The 21,536-nt window shown below is 47.2% G+C and overlaps 2 protein-coding genes and 1 non-coding gene across 5 annotated transcripts in view; 1 reads left to right on the forward strand and 2 right to left on the reverse strand.

The window, feature by feature from the left end:
• The window catches only part of LRRC36 (leucine rich repeat containing 36), a 56,524-nt gene extending 43,662 nt beyond the window's left edge, over positions 1 to 12,862 (forward strand). Inside the window, exons 10-14 of the mRNA XM_025370727.1 lie at positions 3,197 to 3,362; positions 4,679 to 4,824; positions 6,623 to 6,746; positions 9,852 to 9,966; positions 12,526 to 12,862. Coding sequence (XP_025226512.1) covers positions 3,197 to 3,362; positions 4,679 to 4,824; positions 6,623 to 6,746; positions 9,852 to 9,966; positions 12,526 to 12,751 — 777 coding nt within the window. The 3' untranslated portion in view covers positions 12,752 to 12,862. The remainder of the gene's footprint in view (positions 1 to 3,196; positions 3,363 to 4,678; positions 4,825 to 6,622; positions 6,747 to 9,851; positions 9,967 to 12,525) is intronic.
• Positions 12,863 to 17,720: 4,858 nt separating this feature from the next.
• TPPP3 (tubulin polymerization promoting protein family member 3) lies at positions 17,721 to 21,471 on the reverse strand. Of its 3 annotated transcripts, XM_025371255.1 has the most exons (5): positions 21,322 to 21,471; positions 20,890 to 20,980; positions 18,834 to 19,027; positions 18,391 to 18,544; positions 17,721 to 18,274 (listed from the first exon to the last, which is right to left on the reverse strand). In XM_025371255.1, the coding sequence occupies exons 3-5, from the start codon at positions 19,019 to 19,021 to the stop codon at positions 18,086 to 18,088; spliced, it is 531 nt and encodes a 176-aa protein (XP_025227040.1). In that variant the 5' UTR covers positions 19,022 to 19,027; positions 20,890 to 20,980; positions 21,322 to 21,471; the 3' UTR covers positions 17,721 to 18,085. The 3 variants fall into 3 exon arrangements, with proteins under 3 accessions (XP_025227040.1, XP_025227039.1, XP_025227038.1); XM_025371254.1 differs by lacking the exon at positions 20,890 to 20,980; XM_025371253.1 differs by having other exon boundaries at positions 20,890 to 21,433.
• On the reverse strand, positions 18,594 to 18,760 carry LOC112614908. Its single transcript, XR_003117207.1, has one exon. It is a non-coding gene; the product is annotated as a U1 spliceosomal RNA (small nuclear RNA).
• Positions 21,472 to 21,536: the final 65 nt, after the last annotated feature.

The raw sequence follows: 21,536 nt of genomic DNA on the forward strand, positions 1-21,536 counted from the left end.
TAGCTGGGCTTGGTGGTGCATGCCTGTAATCCCAGCTACTTGGGAGGCTGAGGCAGGAGAATCGCTTGAACCCAGGAGGAGGAGGTTGTGGTGAGCCGATATCGAACCATTGCACTCCAGCCTAGACAACAGAGCGAGACTCTGTCTCCAAAAAAAATAATAAAATAAAATAAAATATCCTAGTATGATAGTGTCATACAATAAAACTTTATCATTACTAGTTCTTAGCAAGTTTTGCTCCTGCCTTTGCATACATCCCTTGTGGAGAATGTCTTCTACTCTCCTCTCTTGTCTTTTTGAATGTTCATTTTTCTCCAGGTTCTACTTCCATCATGAGGAAGATCCATCCATGTGGTTAGAGGAACCCCAGCTCTTAGGGTCTTCTCTTCCCTTGTACCCAAGAATCTTTGCGATAGGAACCATTTGTCAATCATTTACTGCTCTGTAAGGAAGCAGGAGATTTGGTCAAAAACAGCCATTTCTAGTTACTTATTTTTCAGTTGTTGGAAATCTTACACATTGGGGTGGGTTTACAGAGTTTTTGTTGGTTTGTTTGGAGTGCTTTTGTTTATGTTTTTGTTTTTTACTCTTTAAAGACTTTCTATTCAGTTTTCAGAACTTTGGAAGTGGCTGTAATTTTTGTGCACCAAAGGGGGCAGTCTTGTAATGTTTTCTTTAGTTTTTTGGTCTCTTTTCATTCTCAGTCCCCCATGCTTATTTTACCAGACAAGAACATTAACTGTGTGTTAATGTATTCAGTGTGAAGATCCAGCAACATTTAGCATATTTGGGATGTTATATTAATCAGACATGTTCTAGGAAGTTTTTTAACCTCTATTTCATGTTATATTGTTAAAATCTGGCTAGATGCTATGGCTCACACCTATAATCCCAACACTCTGGGAGGCCAACGTGGAAGATTACTTGAAGCCAGGAGTTTAAGACCATCCTGGGCAACACAGGAGACCCTCTCTCTACAAAAAATAAAAATAAATAAATAAACAAATAAATAATTGTTAAAATTTCAATATGCTTTTCTAGACGATCTTAAAAACTCCTTTTTTTCTGTTAGACATTATTTTTCTCTTTATGGAAAGCTTTAAAACAACTGCTTGAATATAAATAAAAAAGAAATATACTCTTTAATTTCTGAAAGGTGTAAGTCATCTGTAATTCCAGCACTTTGGGAGGCAAGGCAGGCAGATCACCTGAAGTCAGGAGTTTGAGCCCATCCTGGCCAACATGGTGAAACCCCATCTCTACTAAAAATACAAAAAATTAACTGGGTGTGGTGGTACACGCCTATAGTCCCAGCTACTCAGAAGGCTGAGGTAGGAGAATCACTTGAACCCGGGAGGCAGAGGTTGCAGCGAGCCAAGATCGGGCCACTGCACTCCAGCCTGGGTGACAAAGCAAGACTCTGTCTCAAAAAAAACAAAAAACAAAAAAAACAAACAAAAAAAAAACCAGGCATGGTGGCTCATGCCTGTAATCCCAGCACTTTGGGAGGCCGAGGTAGGCAGATCACTTAAGCCAGGAGTTTTTGACCAGCAACCCTGTCTCCACTAAAAATACAAAAATTAGCTGGACATGGTGGTACACACCTGTTATCCCAGCTACTTGGGTGACTGAGTCATGAGAATTGCTTGAACCTGGGAGGCAGAGGTTGCAGTGAACTGAGATCATGCAACTACAGTCCAGCCTGGGCAATAGAGCAAGACCCTATCTCAATAAATAAATAAATAAATAAAATATAGAATTAGCCAGGCATGGTGGTGCACACCTGTAGTTCCAGCTATTCCAGAAGCTGGAGTAGGAGGATTGCTTGAGCCTGGGAGTTCAAGGCTACAGTGTGCCAAGATCACACCATTGCACACCAGCCTGGGTACAGAGCTAGACTCTGTCTTAAATAAAATATTATAGAATATTTATGTTTATTATATATTAATATATTAAATATAAGCTTACTTTGAGTTATAATTTTTTATATTACTCCCCAATTTATTTTATAAAATATAATACTATATATATATTTTTTTTGAGACGGAGTCTCACTCTGTCGCCCAGGCTGGAGTGCAGTGGCCGGATCTCAGCTCACTGCAAGCTCCGCCTCCCAGGTTCACACCATTCTCCTGCCTCAGCCTCCCGAGTAGCTGGGACTACAGGCGCCCGCCACCTCGCCCGGCTAGTTTTTTTGTATTTTTTAGTAGAGACGGGGTTTCACCATGTTAGCCAGGATGGTCTCGATCTCCTGACCTTGTGATCTACCCACCTCAGCCTCCCAAAGTGCCGGGATTACAGGCATGAGCCACCAGGCCTGGCCTGAAATTTTCTATTAAAATTTATCATATAAGATACTGTTACCTTTGAAATTATCCTTGAATATCTTATGTTTTTGTCTTGGACATAAATAATATTACACTACTCAAATCCAAACTGAAAGATGAAATCATCTTTTTTTTTTTTTTCTTTTTTGAGACGGCATCTGCAGTAGCACGATCTCGGCTCACTGCAAGCTCTGCCTTCCGGGTTCACACCATTCTCCTGCTTCAGCCTCCCGAGTAGATGCAACTACACGCACCCGCCACCACACCCGGCTAATTTTTTTTTGTATTTTTAGTAGAGACGGGGTTTCACCATGTTAGCCAGGATGGTCTCGATCTCCTGACCTTGTGATCCACCCACCTCAGCCTCCCAAAGTGCTGGGATTACAGGCATGACCACCGCACCCAGCCGAAATCATCTTTCTTTTTCACTTTTTAAGTAGTCTAGGCTAGGCACGGTGGCTCACACCTGTAATCCCAACACTTTGGGAAGCCGAGGCAGGCGGATCACAAGGTCAGAAGTTGGAGACCAGCCTGGCCAATATGGTGAAATTCCGTCTCTACTAAAAATACAAAAATTAGCCGGGCATGGTGGCATACGCCTGTCCCAGCTACTTGTGAGGCTGAGGCAGAAGAATCGCTTGAACACGGGAGGCAGAGAGATTGCAGTGAGCCCAGATCGCACCAGTGCACTCCAGCCTGGGCGACAGAGCAAGACTCCGTCTCCAAAAAAAAAAAAATTTAAAAAAAAAAAAAAAAAAAAAGGTCTAAATGTCTACATTCTTACTTCCCTTATTGTATAAGAATGACAAATGGTTGGGTTTTTTGTTTGTTTGTTTTTCCTTTTTTTTTTTTTTTTTTTTTCTCTTGAGCCTCTCTCTAGTGACCTGGGTAGCTTGCACGGTTTGCCTGGAAACCACAGTCCCCCAATCTCTGCCAGAACCCCCCATGTGGCCACTGTCCTCAGACAGCTCCTGGAGCTTGTGGATAAGCACTGGAATGGCTCTGGCTCCCTCCTCCTGAACAAGAAGTTTCTTGGTGAGTGAATGCATTCTCTGTCCCTAGAGAGGAGCTGGACTTTGCCTCTACTCTGTGTTCTGCTAAAAACCACTTAGCCCACTTCACTTGCAAGGAAAGTTGTTCTCATGATCACATCCTAAAACATCTCAGAAACACCACAGTTAACAAATCTGCATTTTTCTCATATTCTTCTTCATTATTTTTTAAAAGCAGCACCTTTTCTAATTGTTTTGTAACGATTGTTTTGTTCCTCCTGTGAATATTTGGTAGTCTTTGGTATTATATAGAGTAACCAGATATATAAATTAATGACTACATTAATTTTTTAAAAGATTTTGTGATCCTTGGGAAAGTGCCAATAATGAATACAACAGAAATTGGGTTTGATCATCAGAGTTTTGAGATGACTGTTAGAATGTTATGATTTGAAAAACTCGAATGAGTAAATGACCTGGACTCTCTTTAGGGTTCATTTTTTAGAAACATGGGAGAAAACAGTTTTGCAAATATTGGCTTCATGCGTTTATTTGTTGTTATTTTCTTTTTGATGCTTAACATGTTTATTGGCTATTTAATAGAAGAATAATTAAGGAAATTTTGTTGGTGGTAAAAGTTTAAGTAAAAACTAGAAACTTGGCTGGGTACGGTGACTAACGCCTGTAATCCCAGCACTTTGGTAGGCTGAGGTAGGTGGATCATGAGGTCAGGAGTTGGAGACCAGCCTGGCCAGCATGATGAGATCCCGTCCTTACTAAAAATACACAAATTAGCTGGGCATGGTGGTGTGCACCTGTAATCCCAGCTACTCGGGAGGCTGAGGTAGGAGAGTTGCTTGAACCTGGGAGGTGGAGTTTGCAGTGAGCCGAGATCGTGCCATGGCACTCCAGCCTGGGCAACAGAGCAAGACTCTGTCTCGGAAAAAAACAAACAAACGGAAAAAACAAAAAAACTAGAAACTTGAAAGTGGTTTGGGGTTAAAAAAAACTTTTTAAAAAATGTCTAAAGGGACATCCAGAAGAAGAAATCCTAACACAGTTATTTTCCTTCTCATGTTGACCTATTGCTCCCATTTTGTAGGAAATTATCCCCAGGACCACTAATCAATGACTAAGGAATCATGCACTCACAAGGGGCTGCTGTTGTTTCTCCACAGAGGATGTAGGATATAATTTCTTATCCTCTTAAAAACACCTCTTTCTGCCACTTACTAAGTTCTGGTAAAAAGGAGATACTAGATTACCCTATTTGATCCAGAGAGCTGGTAGTTACTGACTAGGAATGCTGTGCTTTAGCTTTTAAGATTGGCCCGTGTGCCCATCCTGAATTTTTGGCAGGTCCTGCCCGAGATTTGCTTCTGTCTTTGGTAGTCCCGGCTCCTTCTCAGCCGAGGTGTCGCTCACATCCTGAAGACACGACGAAAGCCTTCTGCAGGAGGGAGCTTGAACTGAAGGAGGCTGCGCAGCTGGTCCCTAATGACATGGTATGCCCCTCTCATCTCCCTTTAGAAAAGGACAGAGCAGCAGGACTACAACGTCTCTGTGCCCTAACGATCAGCATCACCATGAACACCTAACCAAAATATGGAAAAAGTCTGGGCACAGCAGGAATATAAAACTTGCTAGGACAGGGACAACTTGGAGGTTCTGCAGGGATGACTCCCTCATCCTAACCCTAATCCAAAAATTCTAAAGAAAGACTTGAAATGAGAAAAAACAAACAAAAATTCCAAAAAACTCTAAGTGGAAATGTTTAGGATAATGTTCTTGAAGGTTATGGTTTGATCCCAGTGAATGTATCTCGGATTGTCTTTCCTCTCTTCTAAGGGAGCTGAGAGCCCTCAACCAGGGGCCAGGGGCTGGGGGCCATTCTAGAGCATCAGCCTGCTGGCTCTAGGAGAAGCAGCAGCAACTCGTATCATGCTTTTTTCCTTTTTCTCTTTTCTTCTCTTCTCTTCTCTTCTCTTCTCTTTTCTCTTCTTCCTTTTCTTTTCTTTTCTTTTCTTTTCTTTTCTTTTCTTTTCTTTTCTTTTCGTAAGGCAGTCTTGCTCTGTTTCCCAGCCTGGAGTGCAGTGGCACAATCTCGGCTCACTGCAACCTCTGCCTCCCGGGTTCAAGCAATTCTTCCTGCCTCAGCCTCCCAAGTAGCTGGGATTACAGGTGCCCACCACCACGCCTGGCTAATTTTTGTATTTGTAGTAGAGACAGGGTTTCGCCATGTTGGCTGAGGTGGTCTCAAACTCCTGACCTTAGGTGATCTGCCCACCTTAGCCTCCCAAAGTGCTGGGATTACAGGCATGAGCCACTGTATCCGGCCAGCCTTTTTCTTTCTTTCTTTTTTTTTTTTTTTGAGATGGAGTCTCACTCTATCGCCAGGCTGGAGTGCAATGGTGCTATCTTGGCTCACTGCAACCTCTGCCTCCCAGGTTCAAGCGATTCTCCTGCCTCAGCCTCCCAAGTTGCTGGGACTATAGGCACACGCCACCATGCCCAGCTAATTTTTGTATTTTTAGTAGAGACGGGGTTTCACCATATTGGCCAGAATGGTCTCGATCTCTTGACCTCATGATCCGCCTGCCTCAGCCTCCCAACGTGCTGAGATTACAGGCGTGAGCTACTGCACCCGGCCTCAGCCGCCTTTTCTTAACATTAGAGGATTTTCAAACACCAAGTTCAGTTCTGGAAACTTTAGATAGATGATAGATGACTAAGAATGCTGGCCACTTGTCAAAATGACCATTTGTTCTGCAAGAGTAGTAGATAACTCATAAGAAAGATTGCTGGTCCATGTAATAAATTTGTTTACTGCATTTGAGCTGTATTTACCAATGAATTAAAATTCTAGTGAGAAAAAAGATGCTGACTTCCAATAATTTTATCACTAAATAGAGGAAAAGATCTTTCAGTTCTCTAAACATACCTCAGCATGTCAGATTCTTTTATTTTTTATTTTTTGAGACAGATTCTCACTCTGTCGCCCAGGCTGGAGTGCAATGGCACTATCTCAGCTCACTGCAACCTCTGCCTCCCAGATTCAAGCAATTCTCCTGTCTCAGCCTCCCAAGTAGCTGGGGTTACGGGCACACACCACCACGCCCAGCTAATTTTTTGTATTTTAGTAGAGACGGGGTTTCACCATGTTGCCCAGGCTGGTCTCGATCTCCTGAGCTCAGGCAATCCACCCACCTCAGCCAAAGTGCTATGATTACAGGCGTGAGCCATCACACCCAACCTAGAATGTCAGATTCTTAATGTATTTGTATTTTGTTTTCTAATCTAAAGGAGAGTTTGAAGCAAAAACTGGTCAGAGTGCTGGAGGAAAACCTCATTTTGTCAGAAAAAATTCAACAGTTGGAGGAAAGTGCTGCCATCTCAATTGTGAGTGGGCAACAATCACATACTTATGGTAAGTTGAGGAAAGCCATGATATATGGGGCCTCGCAAGACAACTGTTTGTTTATAGATGACCAATTTAGTAACCTTCATCATGCTAGCTCACATGGCTGCCTTTGGCCTACTTGGTCATCAGTTTTCCTGGCAGTTAACAGAAACAATCATCTTGCCTCAGAGAATTGTAATGCAGGTGGCTTGAGTTACCAGATGAAGCTCTTGTCAGTGGAAAGCATGTTCAAATATTACTATTGCCATTAATTTTGAGAATGACACATGCTTTTGTGATTGTAACACTAAGAACATGTTCTTTATGGAAAGTTTGGAAAATACAAGGAAAATATAACCCCATGATCCAGCAATAACTTCCATTCGTGTTTTTGGTATATTTTCTTCTACCTCACTTCTCTGTATGTTTTTAACTCCAAATTAAAAATTGTGGATGGGCAGGTGCAGTTGCTCACACCTGTAATCCCAGCCCTTTGGGAAGACAAAGCAGGAGGATTGACTGAGTCCAGGAGTCTGAGACCAGTCTGAGAAACGTAGTGAGAACCCGTCTCTACAAAAAATAAGAACTTAGCCAGGCATGGTGGTGTGCACCTATAGAGCCAAAGAGGCTGAGGCAGAAGGATCACTTGAGCCCAGTAGTTCAAGGTTAGAGTAAGCCTTGATCATGCCACTGCAATCCAGCCTGGGCAAATGAGAGACCCTGTCTCAAGAAAAATAATAATAAAAATAGGCCAGGTGCGGTGGCTCATTCCTGTAATTCCAGCACTTTGGGAGGCCAAGGTGGGCGGATCACTTGAGCTCAGGAGTTCAAGACCAGCCTGGCCAACATGGTGAAACCCTGTCTCTACTAAAAATATAAAAATTAGCTGGGCTTGGTGGCAGGTGCCTGTAATCCTAGCTACTCGGGAGGCTGAGGTAGGAGAATTGCTTGAACCCAGGAGGCAGAGGTTGCAGTGAGCTGAGCACTCCAGCTTGGGCAACAGAGCAAGACTCCCTCTCAAATAATAATAATAATAAATAATAATAAAACTGTGTCCTGGTTTTAAAAAAGTAATTTACATATAATTAGATGCACACATTTTAAGTTTGATCTCAATCAAAATACAGAACATTTCTAGAAAGTTTCTTCATACCTTTTTATAGTCAGTTTCCCCTACTCTTGACCTCAAATAATCACAGACTTGCTTTCTATATCCTAATGTTATTAATTTCATAGTATAGGCATTTCTACAATATCACAAGAGTATAACATATTTATCTGTTTATTCCTCTACTTGTTTTTATAATGGTTATATATTTAGAATAAAATGATTTTAAATTATTTCTAAACATTCAAAAGAAAGACCTGAAGTGAAGGAAAAGACCCTAGAATCAAATACTTTTCTGAGATTAACCTTCTTCCCTTTTGATGGAGCTGAGAGTTCTAATATTTAATATTTATACTATTATAAATAATGCTGCTATTAATGTCTATGTACGGAAATCTTTGTGTACATTTCAGACTATTTTCCTAGGAGACGGTCCTAGAAGTAGAATTAGTGAGTCAAAGGATGGGATATTTTTGAGGCTTTTGTCATATAAATCACTTCCAAGAAAGTTGTTTCAGTTTACACCCACCTCAGCAGTGTACTTGAATACCCCTTTCATTCCACTCTGCCAACACTGGGCATTTTTTCAAAATTTGCCATTGTGATTAGTGAAAAATAATATCCTATTTAAGTCTTAATTGTACTACTTTATTATCAGCATAGTTTAGGTCAGTATTTTAGATACAGTTTGCCCTTGACAGACTAGCTTAGCACCCCTAACAAATTATGGGTACATGGATTTATATGAGGAACTCGATTTCGAAGTTCTGCTATGGAAGCACTGAATTTCCATTGTTAAATCTCAGCACTAAATAAATAAATAAATAATTCTCAGCACTATCTGATACTCACAAGCCTGAATAATCAAGGTATCAGTCTCCACTTACCTACTTTGAAATTAAAAGTAGGTATTTGTCCACTAGATACTTACTTTCATTCAGCCAAGAGACCCAGTATACTATTTTGGCTTACTGGTGATAAACAAGCTTTTGTGGCCTTGTTTTCCACCTTCTAGAACCCTCTTACTCAAGATGTGATCCACATATATCACCTGGGAGCTTGCTAAACAAGTGGGGCCTCACCTCAGGCCTACTGCATTAAAATATATTTTTAGCAAGATCCCCAGGTGATTTGTAAGCATATTAAAGTTTAAGGCTGGGCACAGTGGCTCACGCTTGTAATCCCAACACTTTGGGAGGCCGAGGTGGGTGGATCATCTGAGATCAAGAGTTCGAGACCAGCCTGGCCAACATGGTGAAACACTGTCTCTACTAAAAATACAAAAATTAGCAGGGCGTGGTGGCATGTGCCTATAATCCCAGCTACTCGGGAGGCTGAGGGAGGAGAATTGCTTGAACCTAGGAGGTGGAGGTTGCAGTGAGCTGAGATCAAGCCATTGCACTTCAGCCTGGGCAACAAGAGCGAAACTCCGCCTCAGAAAAAAAAAGGTTTAAGAAGCACTATTATAGAAGATTGGCATCATTACAACCAGAGTTCCTGTTCTTTTACCTCCTTATCATTGCAGGTAATGGTAGCATATTGGGGAAGCTAGGTATGAGTGTCTTAGGCATAAATTCAGTTTCTACAAGTATTAATTGAGTTATTACTATGTGCCTGACACCATTCTAGATGTTTTCACATACTACGTAGGGAGTGAAGGATGTACAAAACAAACTAAAATGGAGAATATGGAGTGAGACCCAATATCTATTGACTGCCTATGCTAAGTGAGGGTAGGTGTCTCACTGAATCCTCATAACAGTGCTAAGGAGCAAGGTTATTAGCTCTAATAAAAGTCAGAAAAATGAACCTACACATGCAATATTAAGTGGCTGAAGTTTAACTCAGATCTGTTGCCAACCCCTGTATTCTTACCACCATATCTCCTATATTCAAGTAAGGAAATGGAGTGTGAAGTTGGGTGCCATGGGGCACTCTCAAGATGTCCATCTGAATACTTATATTCTGCTCAAAGACTAGCAGCTTGGAATCCTTTTCACCCCTGGCTACTGTGCCCTTTGTAGATGATCTTCTGCACAAAAACCAACAGCTGACCATGCAGGTGGCTTGCCTGAACCAGGAGCTTGCCCAGCTGAAAAAGCTGGAGGAGACAGTTGCCATTCTCCATGAAAGTCAGAGGTAGGAGAGGGTCTATCTAGCTTGCTTCTAGAAGCAGATATTTACTCCTTTTGTCTCCTTTGTTTTGCTTGGAAAGTTAATATCTATGCACTTTGCAAGTGAACTCCATTCTGTGTGTAAACCTCCTGTATCTGGCCAGTTAGCTCAGGGATCATAAAAATTACTGCTTCCCAGAACACATCAGGGACTAATCGTCTTTGTTGGCATTGGTGGGTTGCAACACCTTGATAATTAGCTTCTCACTGGATCTCATGGGACCTTTGTTTGTGTCAGTTAACTTTTCTGGGGGGTCAGTACATACCCCTAAAATCGGCCATCTGGCTCCTCTGCAAAATGCCTGCTATTGGTCACAGAAGACATCAAGAGCACTTGGCAGGGAGTGATAGGGAAAGAACCCAAAGTGTGTTGTTTCCTTCAGAGGAGCTTAACAGCATCAGTCCTTAAAGAACAGCACCCCTGGCCAGGTGTGGGGGCTCACGCCTGTAATCCCAGCACATTGGGAGGCCAAGGCAGGTGGATCATGAGGTCAAGAGATTGAGACCATCCTGGCCAACATGGTGAAACTCCGTCTCTACTAAAAATACAAAAATCAGCTGGGTGTGGTGGCACACGCCTGTAGTCCCAGCTACTGGGGAGGCTGAGACAGGAGAATCACTTGAACTCAGGAGACGGAGGTAGCAGCAAGTCGAGATCATGCCATTGCACTCCAGCCTGTTGACAGAGCGAGACTCCGTCTCAAAAAAAAAAAAAAAAAAAAAAAAAGCACCCCCAGGATACAGGCCAGGCAAAAAAAAAAAAAAATCAGAAGAGACCTCAAGACTATGGCTACATTTAGAGAAGTCCTTGAGATTTTGGCTTGCCAATAATATACATTTACGAGGACTTTCGCTGCAGTTTAAATATAAGCACTCCATCCCCAAACCTTCAACCTCCTACCTCACTTCCTGATTTTCATTTGGTTAGCTTTATATTCAGAAGATTAGACCCAGAACCATTCTGGATTTGTCTGAAAAGCTTTTCATTATAATTATTTCAAACATTACAAAAGTAAAGAAAATAGCATAATATGGTTCTCAAACTTGGGTATGCCTCCAAATTAACTCAAAGGGCGTGTTGAAATGCAGATTGCTGGGCCTCATCCCACAATTTTTAAGTCAGCAGGTCTGGGTTGGGAACTGAACATCTGCATTTCTAACTAGCTTCTGGGTGATGCTATTGCTGCTGGTCTGGGGACCACACTTTGAAAACATTAGGATATATTGCTTTAGTGATGTACAGTCAAAATACTCTCTTTTAAATTAACCAGAAATAATCCTTCTGAAACCATACAGGTTCACTTGTTTTATTTTGCCTTGGATTCTTAGGGAATTTTAAAAATAATTTAGATTTTATCTTGTTTTCATAATTATGTAAAACATTTACACAGTCCCAATGTCAACTTATAGAGTTATTTTATAGAAATAAGATAAATCTGGAAAAATCCAGCTTCCTCTCCTGTCTTTGCTGTCCTTTCCTTCCCTCCCACCATCCTTCTATTGCAGATGTGGGTGTATATTTGTATTCCTCCATTATTACATAAGAAGACACAGTGTTGCTTTAACATTTCATCTTGAAAATCCATTCATAGTGGTGTATAGAGTTAGTTCTCATTCCTTTTTCTAACTGCATAGTGCTCAGTTGTGTGGATGATATACCACTTATTTAATTAGTCCTCTGTTGATGGACATTTAGTTTAACATATTTTGCCATTAAAGATAGTGCTATAATGAATAGTATCGTGCATACATTTTTTTTTTTTCGGCCAGTGTGTGGATGGCTTTTAACATTAGATGGTAATACAGGCCAGGTGTGGTGGCTCGAGCCTGTAATCCGAGCACTTTGGAAGGCCGAGGCAGGTGGATCATTTGAGGTCAGGAGTTTGAGACCAACCTGGCCAACATGGTGAAACCTTGTCTATACTAAAAATACAAAATTAACTGGGTGTGGTGGTGCACACCTGTAATCCCAGCTACTTGGGAGTCTGAGGCAGGAGAATTGTTTGAATCTGGGAGGCGGAGGTTGCAGTGAGCCAAGATCCTGCCATTGCACTCTAGCTGGGCAACAAAAGTGAAACTCTGTCTCAAAAAAAAAAAAAAAAAAAAATTAGATGGTAATAGAGTTCAATGCTGCTACTGCTAGCACCGTTAGTGAATTGTAGTGGCAGGATAGAAGTAGATGTTACGATTTGGGGTAGAAATTAGAGGCCGGATCAGGTGCCAGTGACCCAAGGCTTCTACTTACCTCATCATCAAAGTGCTTTGGAGAGAACAGAACAACCGCTAGCTATATATAAAATGGGAAATGTATTATTGCTTCAGTAAGTCTGGAACATAATCAAATGGAATTGTAATGAAGAAACTGCAGGTCTGCTTTTAAAATAACTCAATCATAAATTGGACAGTTCCTTCTATTTAAAGATGTGACTTCATTTCACATTTGTCTTTGGGAAACATTTTGGGTCTGCATGGTATCTCTCTTGCTTTTATGATTTCATGACTGCCTTTTTCCCCCGGGCCTCAGATCCCTGGTGGTAACTAATGAGTATCTGCTGCAGCAGCTGAATAAGGAGCCAAAAGGTTATTCTGGGAAAGCGCTCCTGCCTCCTGAGAAGGGTCATCATCTGGGGAGATCATCGCCCTTTGGGAAAAGCACATTGTCTTCCTCCTCACCAGTGGCACATGACACTGGTCAGTATCTAATACAGAGCGTCTCGGATGCTGCCCCAGAGCCTGGCTTATGGAGCTAGCATGGAACCCACACCACAGCTTCCCTGGTCCACAGAGGCTCTCACCGCCATTGCCACCAGTATGGTGGTATGTACTCACAAAGATTAAGAAAGAAATGTATTCTGATTAGATTGTATTTGTCCTTCTTTTTATTTCTCTATTTATCTCCCCCTATTGAGTCATTCTTTCCTTCTGCCCACAGAAATAGTTGGCACTTAGTCCCAGCTGTTGTATAGACATTGCATAGAGACATTTGGCTGAAAATGTTGAAAGGGAAAAATACACTAGACATTTTTCCCCTATGTCATTTGAAGCTGTGTGGTAGAAAGTTAAAAAAGAACATCCGCCAGATTCATCAAACAGGGTTTGATTACCTCCCGCCATGGTGAAAAGCTGACAACATCTGGTGTCTGCCCTGGAGCAACTAACAATTTAGTCAGGGAAAAAAGCAAACTCGTGTAATGGGGCCCAAAGCTTGGAATTGGTACTAAATAGGTCTAAACAAAAGCCTGATGATGTCCTGAAGAGGGAGAAAGAGTGAGTAATGGCCACTGTAGGATTGGAGAAGGCGTCAGTGAGGCTTACTTGAATGGACGCTGCAGAATGAGTAAGAACAATAGCAGGTAGAGGGGATGCAGAGCCTCCCAGGCCAAGAGTACAGAGAAGAGTCTGGAACACCACAGGGGGATAGTGGGGCAAGGACAGAAGTGTGGGACATGGAAGAGGTGTAATGTCATGAGAATGTCCCCAGAGCAAGTGATCTTTCATGAAGGGGGAGACATGAAGAGGTTACCAGGCAAAGCATGTGGCTGAGGGCAAGAGCAATGGGGAGAAGCTGCAGAGAGTAGCAGCATGTGTGAAGGCTGGGAAATGCAAAGGGACGTGGTTTCTTCAGAGAGCTGAGGGCTGAGAGGAGGTAAGCAGGAGCAAGGTTGCACTGCTCCTTGAAGATTTTAGATTGGGAAGGCAGAGGAGTGACAGATTGTGTTTGAGAAGCTTTCTCAGGACCAAGCACAGGGGCTCACACCTGTAATCCCAGTACCTAGGGAGATCGAGTTGGGAGGATTGCTTGAGACCAGCCTGGGCAACATAGTGAGACTCTACCTCTACAAAAAAAATTTAAAAGTTAGCCAGGCGCAGTGGTGCATACCTGTGGGCCCAACTACTAGGGAGGTTGAGGCATGAGGATCGCTTGAGCCCAAGAGTTCAAGGCTGCAGTGCACCACTGCACTCCAGCCTGGGCAACAGAGCAGAACTCTGTCTCTGAAAAAAAAGAAAGAAGAAGAAGTAGAAGGAGAGAAGAGAATGGGTTGATCATGTTGTGAAGTAGGGGAGGACCAAAGGGGAGCTAGACAGCCCGAAGAAGAGGCAGAGGCAGGCCAGACTAGATATGCTGCTTCTGAATATGTTAGCTTTGGGCTCAGCATCCAGTTTACATGTGGGTGCCCTGTACTTTTAATCCTGATTGGGCATTTAAAAAATCAATGGGGAAAGATGATGTAAGTGGTTCTAGGTATGTTTCTGCTTCAGTGGCCTCCCAGGGTGCTAATGTCACCAGAGAGTGTGTAGAAGATGAAGGATTTTCAACCTAATGCCACATGGTACTTCTCTTCACCTTCAGGGCCACGTCAGAGAGAGAGAGACAAATGGAAGGATTAGATAACTTACTTGTACCCCTGATTCCATGCTGTGCAGGGAAGGAGAGCCACCGCCATACTAATGATATGTGACAGTCACAAGTTTCTAAGTTATAAATCCACAGACTTCTGGATTTTAAGTGGCTTCCCAAAAGCAGCTTGTACAGAGGAGCCAGAAGTTTCTCTGAGCTGCAAGACTCTGAGGGATCTTGAGCAAGCCTGTGCTCTGTGGAAATGTCAGTAAGAGCAGCCTCCCTGCACCCCCGCTGCCACTTTCCTGGGCCTGTCTTTGTCTTACTGAGAGACCTCCAAAGTGTCTTGCCCAGGTAGGAGAGCATCAGCCAGTGGCATTGCATCCCTGCGTTGTTATATTTCAGGGTCCCAGCCCAGTGCACAGGCCAACCTAATGGACACACCAGGGGGCAGGGAGGAATAATGCACTGCTTTCCTCCACCCCAGCCCTTCCTGCCTCCTCCATGAACATCTGATGGTACCAGCCCCAGAATCTGCTCAGGACACCTCCTAATGGGAACAAAGAACCTGGCCCAGACCGTGCCACCCTCCACCCCATTTTCCATTGTCATTGAAAGTGGCTGATGCTGTCCCCGGCCAGGCACCTGCTAGGGTTGCTGTCCACGCCTGGGGAAGTCATTTGTGTTTCTGATTTTTCCCTGTATGGCACTTGGTCTACAGGGCAGGGGTAGGGGTTACCATGTCAAAGACCTAAAGTTGCCCTGAGGGGCTAACTGGACTCATCATGGAAAGCGGAGGACCCTTGAAACAAGCAGAAAACCCGTGGAGCAGAATCCCACACCCTAGGCCTGGTACTACTGCCAGAAAGCAAACAGGTCTGGGATGGAGACTGGTCCTCAGGGAGGTTCTGTGTCCAGAAGGAGGGGCAGAGCCACTCTCAGGTTGTCTCAAAAAAAAAAAAAAAAAAAGAGTAGCTCATCTGACTCTGTAATTTTATAGCCAAGGAAACACCCTTGGAGAGCTTTTCCTCCAAGAGTGGAGGGGCTTCTGCAGAGTAGAGGCCAGACCATGCCACTTGCCTCCCAGGCCAGGCTCTTTCCAGCAAGCCCTAACATTGACTTCCAAAACTGGGACAGGCTGACCGGTGATAGGGCTTGGTACCCAACGCTAGCCTGTGGGCTAGTCCCAGCCATGCAGAGCAGGTTTTAAAGGCTCTGTCCCTCTGATCCTAACCTCTTCTTTGTCCAGCCTGATTTTGCTAGTAAGGGTATCCAAAGCTTTCGACCACAAGGAGGCTGTTAGGGGAGGAGCAGTGGCATCGCTGGGCAATGGCTGCCATGTGCCAGATTCTGCCAGACCCATTTGGTCTTAGGGTCCTCCTGGCCCTGAGTGGGCCTTAAATTCCCTCAGGCTTCATAACGGCATTTCGAGAAAAGGGGGCTTTACTCCTATGAGGTGGAGTTTGGAGGCTTAGCCATTCTCTCTGTGTTCTTCCAAGCCATACTGCTAGTCACAGGTATGGAGAAGCTACTGGGCCCCATGCCATTGGATGGTACTATCACCTGCAGCGGAATAGTGGGAGCCTGGCCCGATTTGGAACACAGTTAAATATGCTTCCCTGTGAGGCTGTTTTGGTGAAAGCCAGAGGGTTTGGGTTTCACTCCTATTATGCTCATTTTAAGCTTGCAATTCAAATGAATTTTCCAGGGCTAGAGGAATTGTTCCTCTGCATTTTTGTTTTTTCATTAAACGCCTTGCATTCTACCTCTTAACATTTACTGGTAGGAGGACCTGCCTAAAGGTCTCTGAAGCTCATCCCTGGGCCACACAAGGAGACACGGTCATTTGGGTCAGGAGGAGCAACGCTGTGAGGCAAGGCTCTGCTATGGCCAGATGCCGACCTGCTGCCTGCTGATTCCCCCCTGACATCCCTGTCTCAAGCCACACTATTCTGCTGCACCCCTGTCCCCAAGGAAAGCTGGCCTTAAGGGATGTGGAGCCACCTGGGCAGGAGCATCCCCCAATAGCCTGTGGGATGAGAGGATAGACAATGGTGCTGCTTTGTCTTGTGATCTGGGTGGGGAAAGCAGGCATTTGGGAACTGGCCCTTTTATACCTTTTCTAGCCCCTTTGGGAGCCACCCTTTCCTGGGTAGGCCCTAAAGTCCCATCCAGCCCCATTTTCACAGCAAGGAAGGAAGGAGAGGTGGCCTGAAAGCCTTGACTTGAGAATAGCTCTGTCAAACACCCAGAGCTTCCGTGAGATGATCTGGAAACGCCCAGGCATCCTCAGGACCAGAGAGGCTCCCCTTCCCCCCACCAGGGATGTGGAACAGATGGGAGGACATCAAAGAGGAGGCCCCTTCACTGAGGGATTCCCTGCCCCCCACCACAGGCTAGCGTTGGGTGCCAAGCCCTATCACCAGTCAGCCTGTCCCAGTTTTGGAAGTCAATGTTAGGGCTTCCTGGAAAGAGCCTGGCCTGGGAGGCAAGAGGCATGGTCTGGCCTCTACTCTGCAGAAGCCCCTCCACTCTTGGAGGAGAAGCCCTCCAAGGGTATTTCCTTGGCTATAAAATTACAGAGTCAGATGAGCTACTCTTTTTTTTTTCTTTTTTTTTTTTTTTTTTTGAGACAAAGTGTCTGTTGCCCACACTGGAGTGCAGTGGCGCGATCTCAGTTCACTGCAACCTCCAACTCCCGGATTCAAGTGATTCTCCTGCCTCAGCCTCCTGAGTAGCTGGGACTATGGGCAAGCACCACCATGCCCAGCTAATTTTTGTATTTTTAATCGAGACAGGGTTTCACTATGTTGGCCAGGCTGGTCTTGGACTCCTGACCTCGTGATCCACCCGCCTCAGCCTCCCAAAGTGCTGGGATTACAGGCGTGAGCCACGGTGCCCAACCTGGATGAGCTACTCTAGTCTAAGGTTCTGCCTGGCCCTGCATTTTCTGATATTCTGAGCCAAAGCCCAAAATGACTTGCCTCAGTAGCCCCTGTTGGCAGATGGAGAGCTGAGGCCTGGCTCTGAGGCCTGTGCCAATGCTTGGCCCAGGCCAAGTCAGCTGTTTCATCCCTCCTACTGCTGGGAAAGTGGAGAGGGGGCCAACTCTCCAAACCCAAGGCACTGATCACAGGAAGGCAAGCTTCGATGTCAGGACTCCCATCAGGCCCAGCTAAAAGGCTTTGGACTTCCTCAGGAGTCTCCTCAGACAGAATGGCTCTGTGCTAACAGAAGGGGACTCATGAGTGCCTTTTTCTGGGCAAGGCTGCCAGGGGAAGGGGAGAGATTAGCAGTGTATGGCATGCAGTGGGGTGATGACACTGAGGGGGTCACTGGGGTATGAATGTCATTCCCCCATCATCGTCAACCAGGCCATATTGGTACAAAAGGTGTCTTTATTGAGGTCTGGGTTAAAATTAGGCACTTGGCCAGAGCAGCAGCTTAAATATGAGGCAAGCAGGCAGGGGTTAGCCATGCCTGGGGCTGGGCTGGGGTCATGAGGCTACAGGCACAGACTGTCCCCAGATGGACAGAAGTCGGAGGGGGAAGAGGAGGAGGAAGGGGCTGCAGAGCAGCCTGGGTCAGAGGCCTGGTGGGCCGGCCCCATGGGACTAGGCAGGAAGCTCTGGGTGGCAGGTCCAGCAGGGAGGGGACCAGGATCTCTTGCTCCACATGCCCCTTAGATCCAGGCCTGAGCCTCTGGCAGGGGCAGCCGCACTTGGCGGGGCAGTCTTCCCAAGCCTCACTTCTTCACCTTGGTGTCATAGGTGCCTGCATTCTTGTAGGCGCTCACGTAGCCACTGTCGTCCAGGATGTCCTGCCGTCCCGCAATGCCCTTGCCCTTGCCGCTCTCATCGAAGCGCTCCTTGTGGGAGCCCGTGTACCTGCTGGTGTCCGTCAGCCGGTCTACAGCACCCCCTGTTTTTGCTTTCTGTTTGGACAGAGTTTCCCCAGGGGCACCTGGTGAGGGAGCCCAGCCCTTCCCACCCACAGCCATGATTCCCCACACCCCATTCCATGGCCACCCGAGACCAGCAGGGCACTTACGGTGACGCCCACATTGGCTGGCTCTTTGCCTGCCACCAGCTGGCAGATGGCATCGAAGGCCTCCTCCTTGCTCTTCCCCTTGAATCGCTTGGTCGCCAGCTCTTCCAGGGCCTTCTTGAACTCCTCATAGTTGATGACCCGAGCAGACTTCCCCCTGCCAGGCATGTGGGCACCATGAGTGTTCCCCTTTCTTTTTTCTCCCCCAGGGGAAAGCACAAACGCAGTCGCTGCTGCCACAAATTATGCAATTGCGTTTCTTTCCCACATTTGGGGAAATCGCGGGGGTCAGCACCTCTGGAGGGCAATAGATAAGGTTTGCCCTGGAAGAACAACCTTCGTGATCATGGTGTTTCCCTGACCCCTTCTCAATGTCTTCCCTGGTTCCAGCCCCCCAGTTCCCCACCTCCTGGGAACATGAGAAGCAGGGGCTGCCTGGGGCTCACTTGACTTTGGAGAAGACGATGTCCACATCGGTCCCTGTCACGGCCTTTCCGTCAGCCACCTTGCAGTCCTTGCACAACTTGGCCCAGTTCTTGCCATTCATCTCTTGCCCACTGGCCTTGGGGTCACCATGGATGGCAAACTTGCGAAAGCTCTCCTCCAGTCCAGCGATGTCTGTGCTTGCTGCCATGCCACCCTGTAGAGACCCACCTGGGTCATCTCCCAGCCAATCTGCCCTTCCCCTCCCCCAAGCCCAGAACATCCCAGCCTCTACCTCAAACCTGCAAGACCTGGGCAGGTTCTGCTACAGACAGAGTTGGAGCTGGAGCTGCCTGGGGAGAGGGGCCAGTCACTGTCACCCTGGGCCACAGAGCCCCGAGGAAGAGCCCCGGGAGGCACGGTCTTGTCACTAATGCCAGCCCTGGCTCTGAGCAGGGTTCAGCAGATGAAATCATGATGCCCACAGCAGGCTGGGAACAGAGTGGCACTGTCCAGAAAGACTGTGAGGGCAGCAGCTGGGGCCCTGACTTTGTCTGGCCCTGGCACAAGGCCTCCTTCGGTGGAAGTGAGGGTGGCAGAGCAGGCCCCCTCCCTGGAAGCGCCACGCCAAGTTGGGTTGGGGCCAGGCCAGGCTGCTGGTCGGGCAGGCATTTAGTGAGGCCGGCATCTTTGTAAGGGTCATGAGGATCCAGCAAGAGCCAGTCTGGGCACGGGTGCATGCCCTGGGCAGGGGTGCAGCTGGCCCAGCAAGGCCTTGTTACTATTTGCTGTTAAACAAAAACATGAGGGGAGAGGGAGCTTGGGGCTGGCCTGGCCACAGTTTGTGAAGCCTGGAGACGGTTGCTAAGGGAGGGTGGTGCTGCTTGGAGAATGTTGCTAAGGGCAGGATGGTGTCAGGGCGGCTCAGGGAGAAGCTCCCAGTGCTGAGGGGCTGGGCTGGGCTGGGCTGGACTAGGGAGCTTGGGCCCACGGGTGGGGCACACCAGCACTCCCTGCGCCTGGGGCATAACCATAGCTTCCTGGCCCCTCGCCACTGACTGGGGCTGTAACCTCCCACTGTGGAGTTTTGGGGGAGCAGGAGGTTGGGGACTAGTTGGGGTGGGGGCTGTAGAGTTACGAACCCCAAGAGTCGTGCTGGCACTTGGGGCTGTGGCTGAAACACACCTCCTCATGTCTACACTTCAGACCACCCCTGGCAACACCCTGAACTCAGCCACACCAGCCCATTCCCGGCGACCCTGTGCATTCAGCCCTGGCCTGGCACCCCTTGGGCCTTGTACCCCTGGCCATACCTTCAGCCCTGCACTGCAGCCTCCCCCATCCTCACACCCACCGTCACAGCCCTCGGCCACCAGTCCCCACATATATACTAACAAGCCTGCGCCGACCCCAGTAATACCCACACCCCTGCACTAAAGTACCCCCCACACCCACAGCCCTCTGCTGCAGACCCCTGGCCACACCCTGAGCCTGCACAGCAGCCTCCTCCATACCCACACCCGCAGCTCTGGGGCTAAGGGCCCTGGCCACAAACCTGCATCCCTTCCTGAGACCCCTAACCACAGCCTCAGCCCCTCACCCCCTCCAATACCCACAGCCCTTTATCAAGGCCCCCTGACCGTCAGCACCCCTTTGTCCACACACCCGCAGCCCTCTGGCCACACCCTCAACCTGCACTGGAGGCCCCAGTCCACATCCACACACTAACATTATGAGACTCCCAGGTACTATGCGGAGATCCCCCTGTGTAGAGACCCCACCAGCACTCCCCCTCCTCCACTGCCACCTCCTGACCACACCCTCGGTCTCAGCAACCATCTTCTAGCTCTGCCTTTTACACTAGGGCCTCCAGTGACCACAGCCTGGGCTCCGTCCGGCTGCCCCATCTTCCACTGAAAATTCCTCCCCAGTGACCACACTCCCATCCCTAAGTGGCAGTTGCTGGGACTGTGAGCACCAGTGGCTCCTATGTTACAGGGACCACAACCCCAGTCCACACTGCACACCCCTTCCCTTTCCCTGGGTACAACCTCCCACCAGGGACCCGAAGACCCACACTTGGTTCACCAAGGGTAACGTCCAGGGGAGCTTGGATGCCACAGGGTGCTTGGCCCAAGCACTGGGCGGATCCTGCGTGCAGTGCTCACTCCTGTCCATGGAAAGATGGATTATTGGTCATCTCAGCCCCGTCAAGTGGCGCTGGGTTGCAGGCCACAGCCCCATGCGTTTGCAGGCTGTGGATGGAGTGGCCACACCCATGAACTGGGGCACCCGTCCCACTCCCACTGGGACAGCTGGAGTCATCAATCAGCCGGACCAGGAGGTGGGGGCTGTGAGGTGGAATGCTTGGGGCCAGGGCAGGGCCGCTCAGCTGGCTCCTCGGCTGGGACCGCCGGAGGTTGGGACCCTTTCCAGGCTGCTCCCCCCAACCCTCATCGTGCAGGATACTGATTGGGGTGGCGGGCATCTGGGTCTCCTATGGGCTTCTACCTCGCGACTGCTCCTGAAGTGCGCGTTCGGATGGACAGAAGGACGCAGTAATGGACCGATGGACGCGGGAGACCAGGCGGCTCCGCAGCTCCGCTCCCTGCCGGCTCCCGGGTGGGACTGCAGCCCAGGCGGCTCCGCCGTATTATCCCCTGTTTCTCGGTCTCCATAGAGACGGCGAGTCCCACCCCCGAGGCTGTCTCGGCGGGAGAGTGACC

The sequence above is a fragment of the Theropithecus gelada genome, chromosome 20 (genome assembly GCF_003255815.1).
Source record: "Theropithecus gelada isolate Dixy chromosome 20, Tgel_1.0, whole genome shotgun sequence".
Lineage (NCBI taxonomy): Eukaryota > Metazoa > Chordata > Mammalia > Primates > Cercopithecidae > Theropithecus > Theropithecus gelada.

Excerpts from the sequence above, each read along its gene's own strand:
- TPPP3 (XM_025371253.1), bottom strand. The coding sequence starts at position 20,988 with ATGGACAGGAGTGAGCACTGCACGCAGGATCCGCCCAGTGCTTGGGCC. Across the intron at positions 19,028-20,889 it reads CGTTACCCTTGGTGAACCAA|GGTGGCATGGCAGCAAGCAC; the intron begins GTGTGGGTCTTC and ends GGGTCTCTACAG. Across the intron at positions 18,275-18,390 it reads CAGCCAATGTGGGCGTCACC|AAAGCAAAAACAGGGGGTGC; the intron begins GTAAGTGCCCTG and ends CTGTCCAAACAG.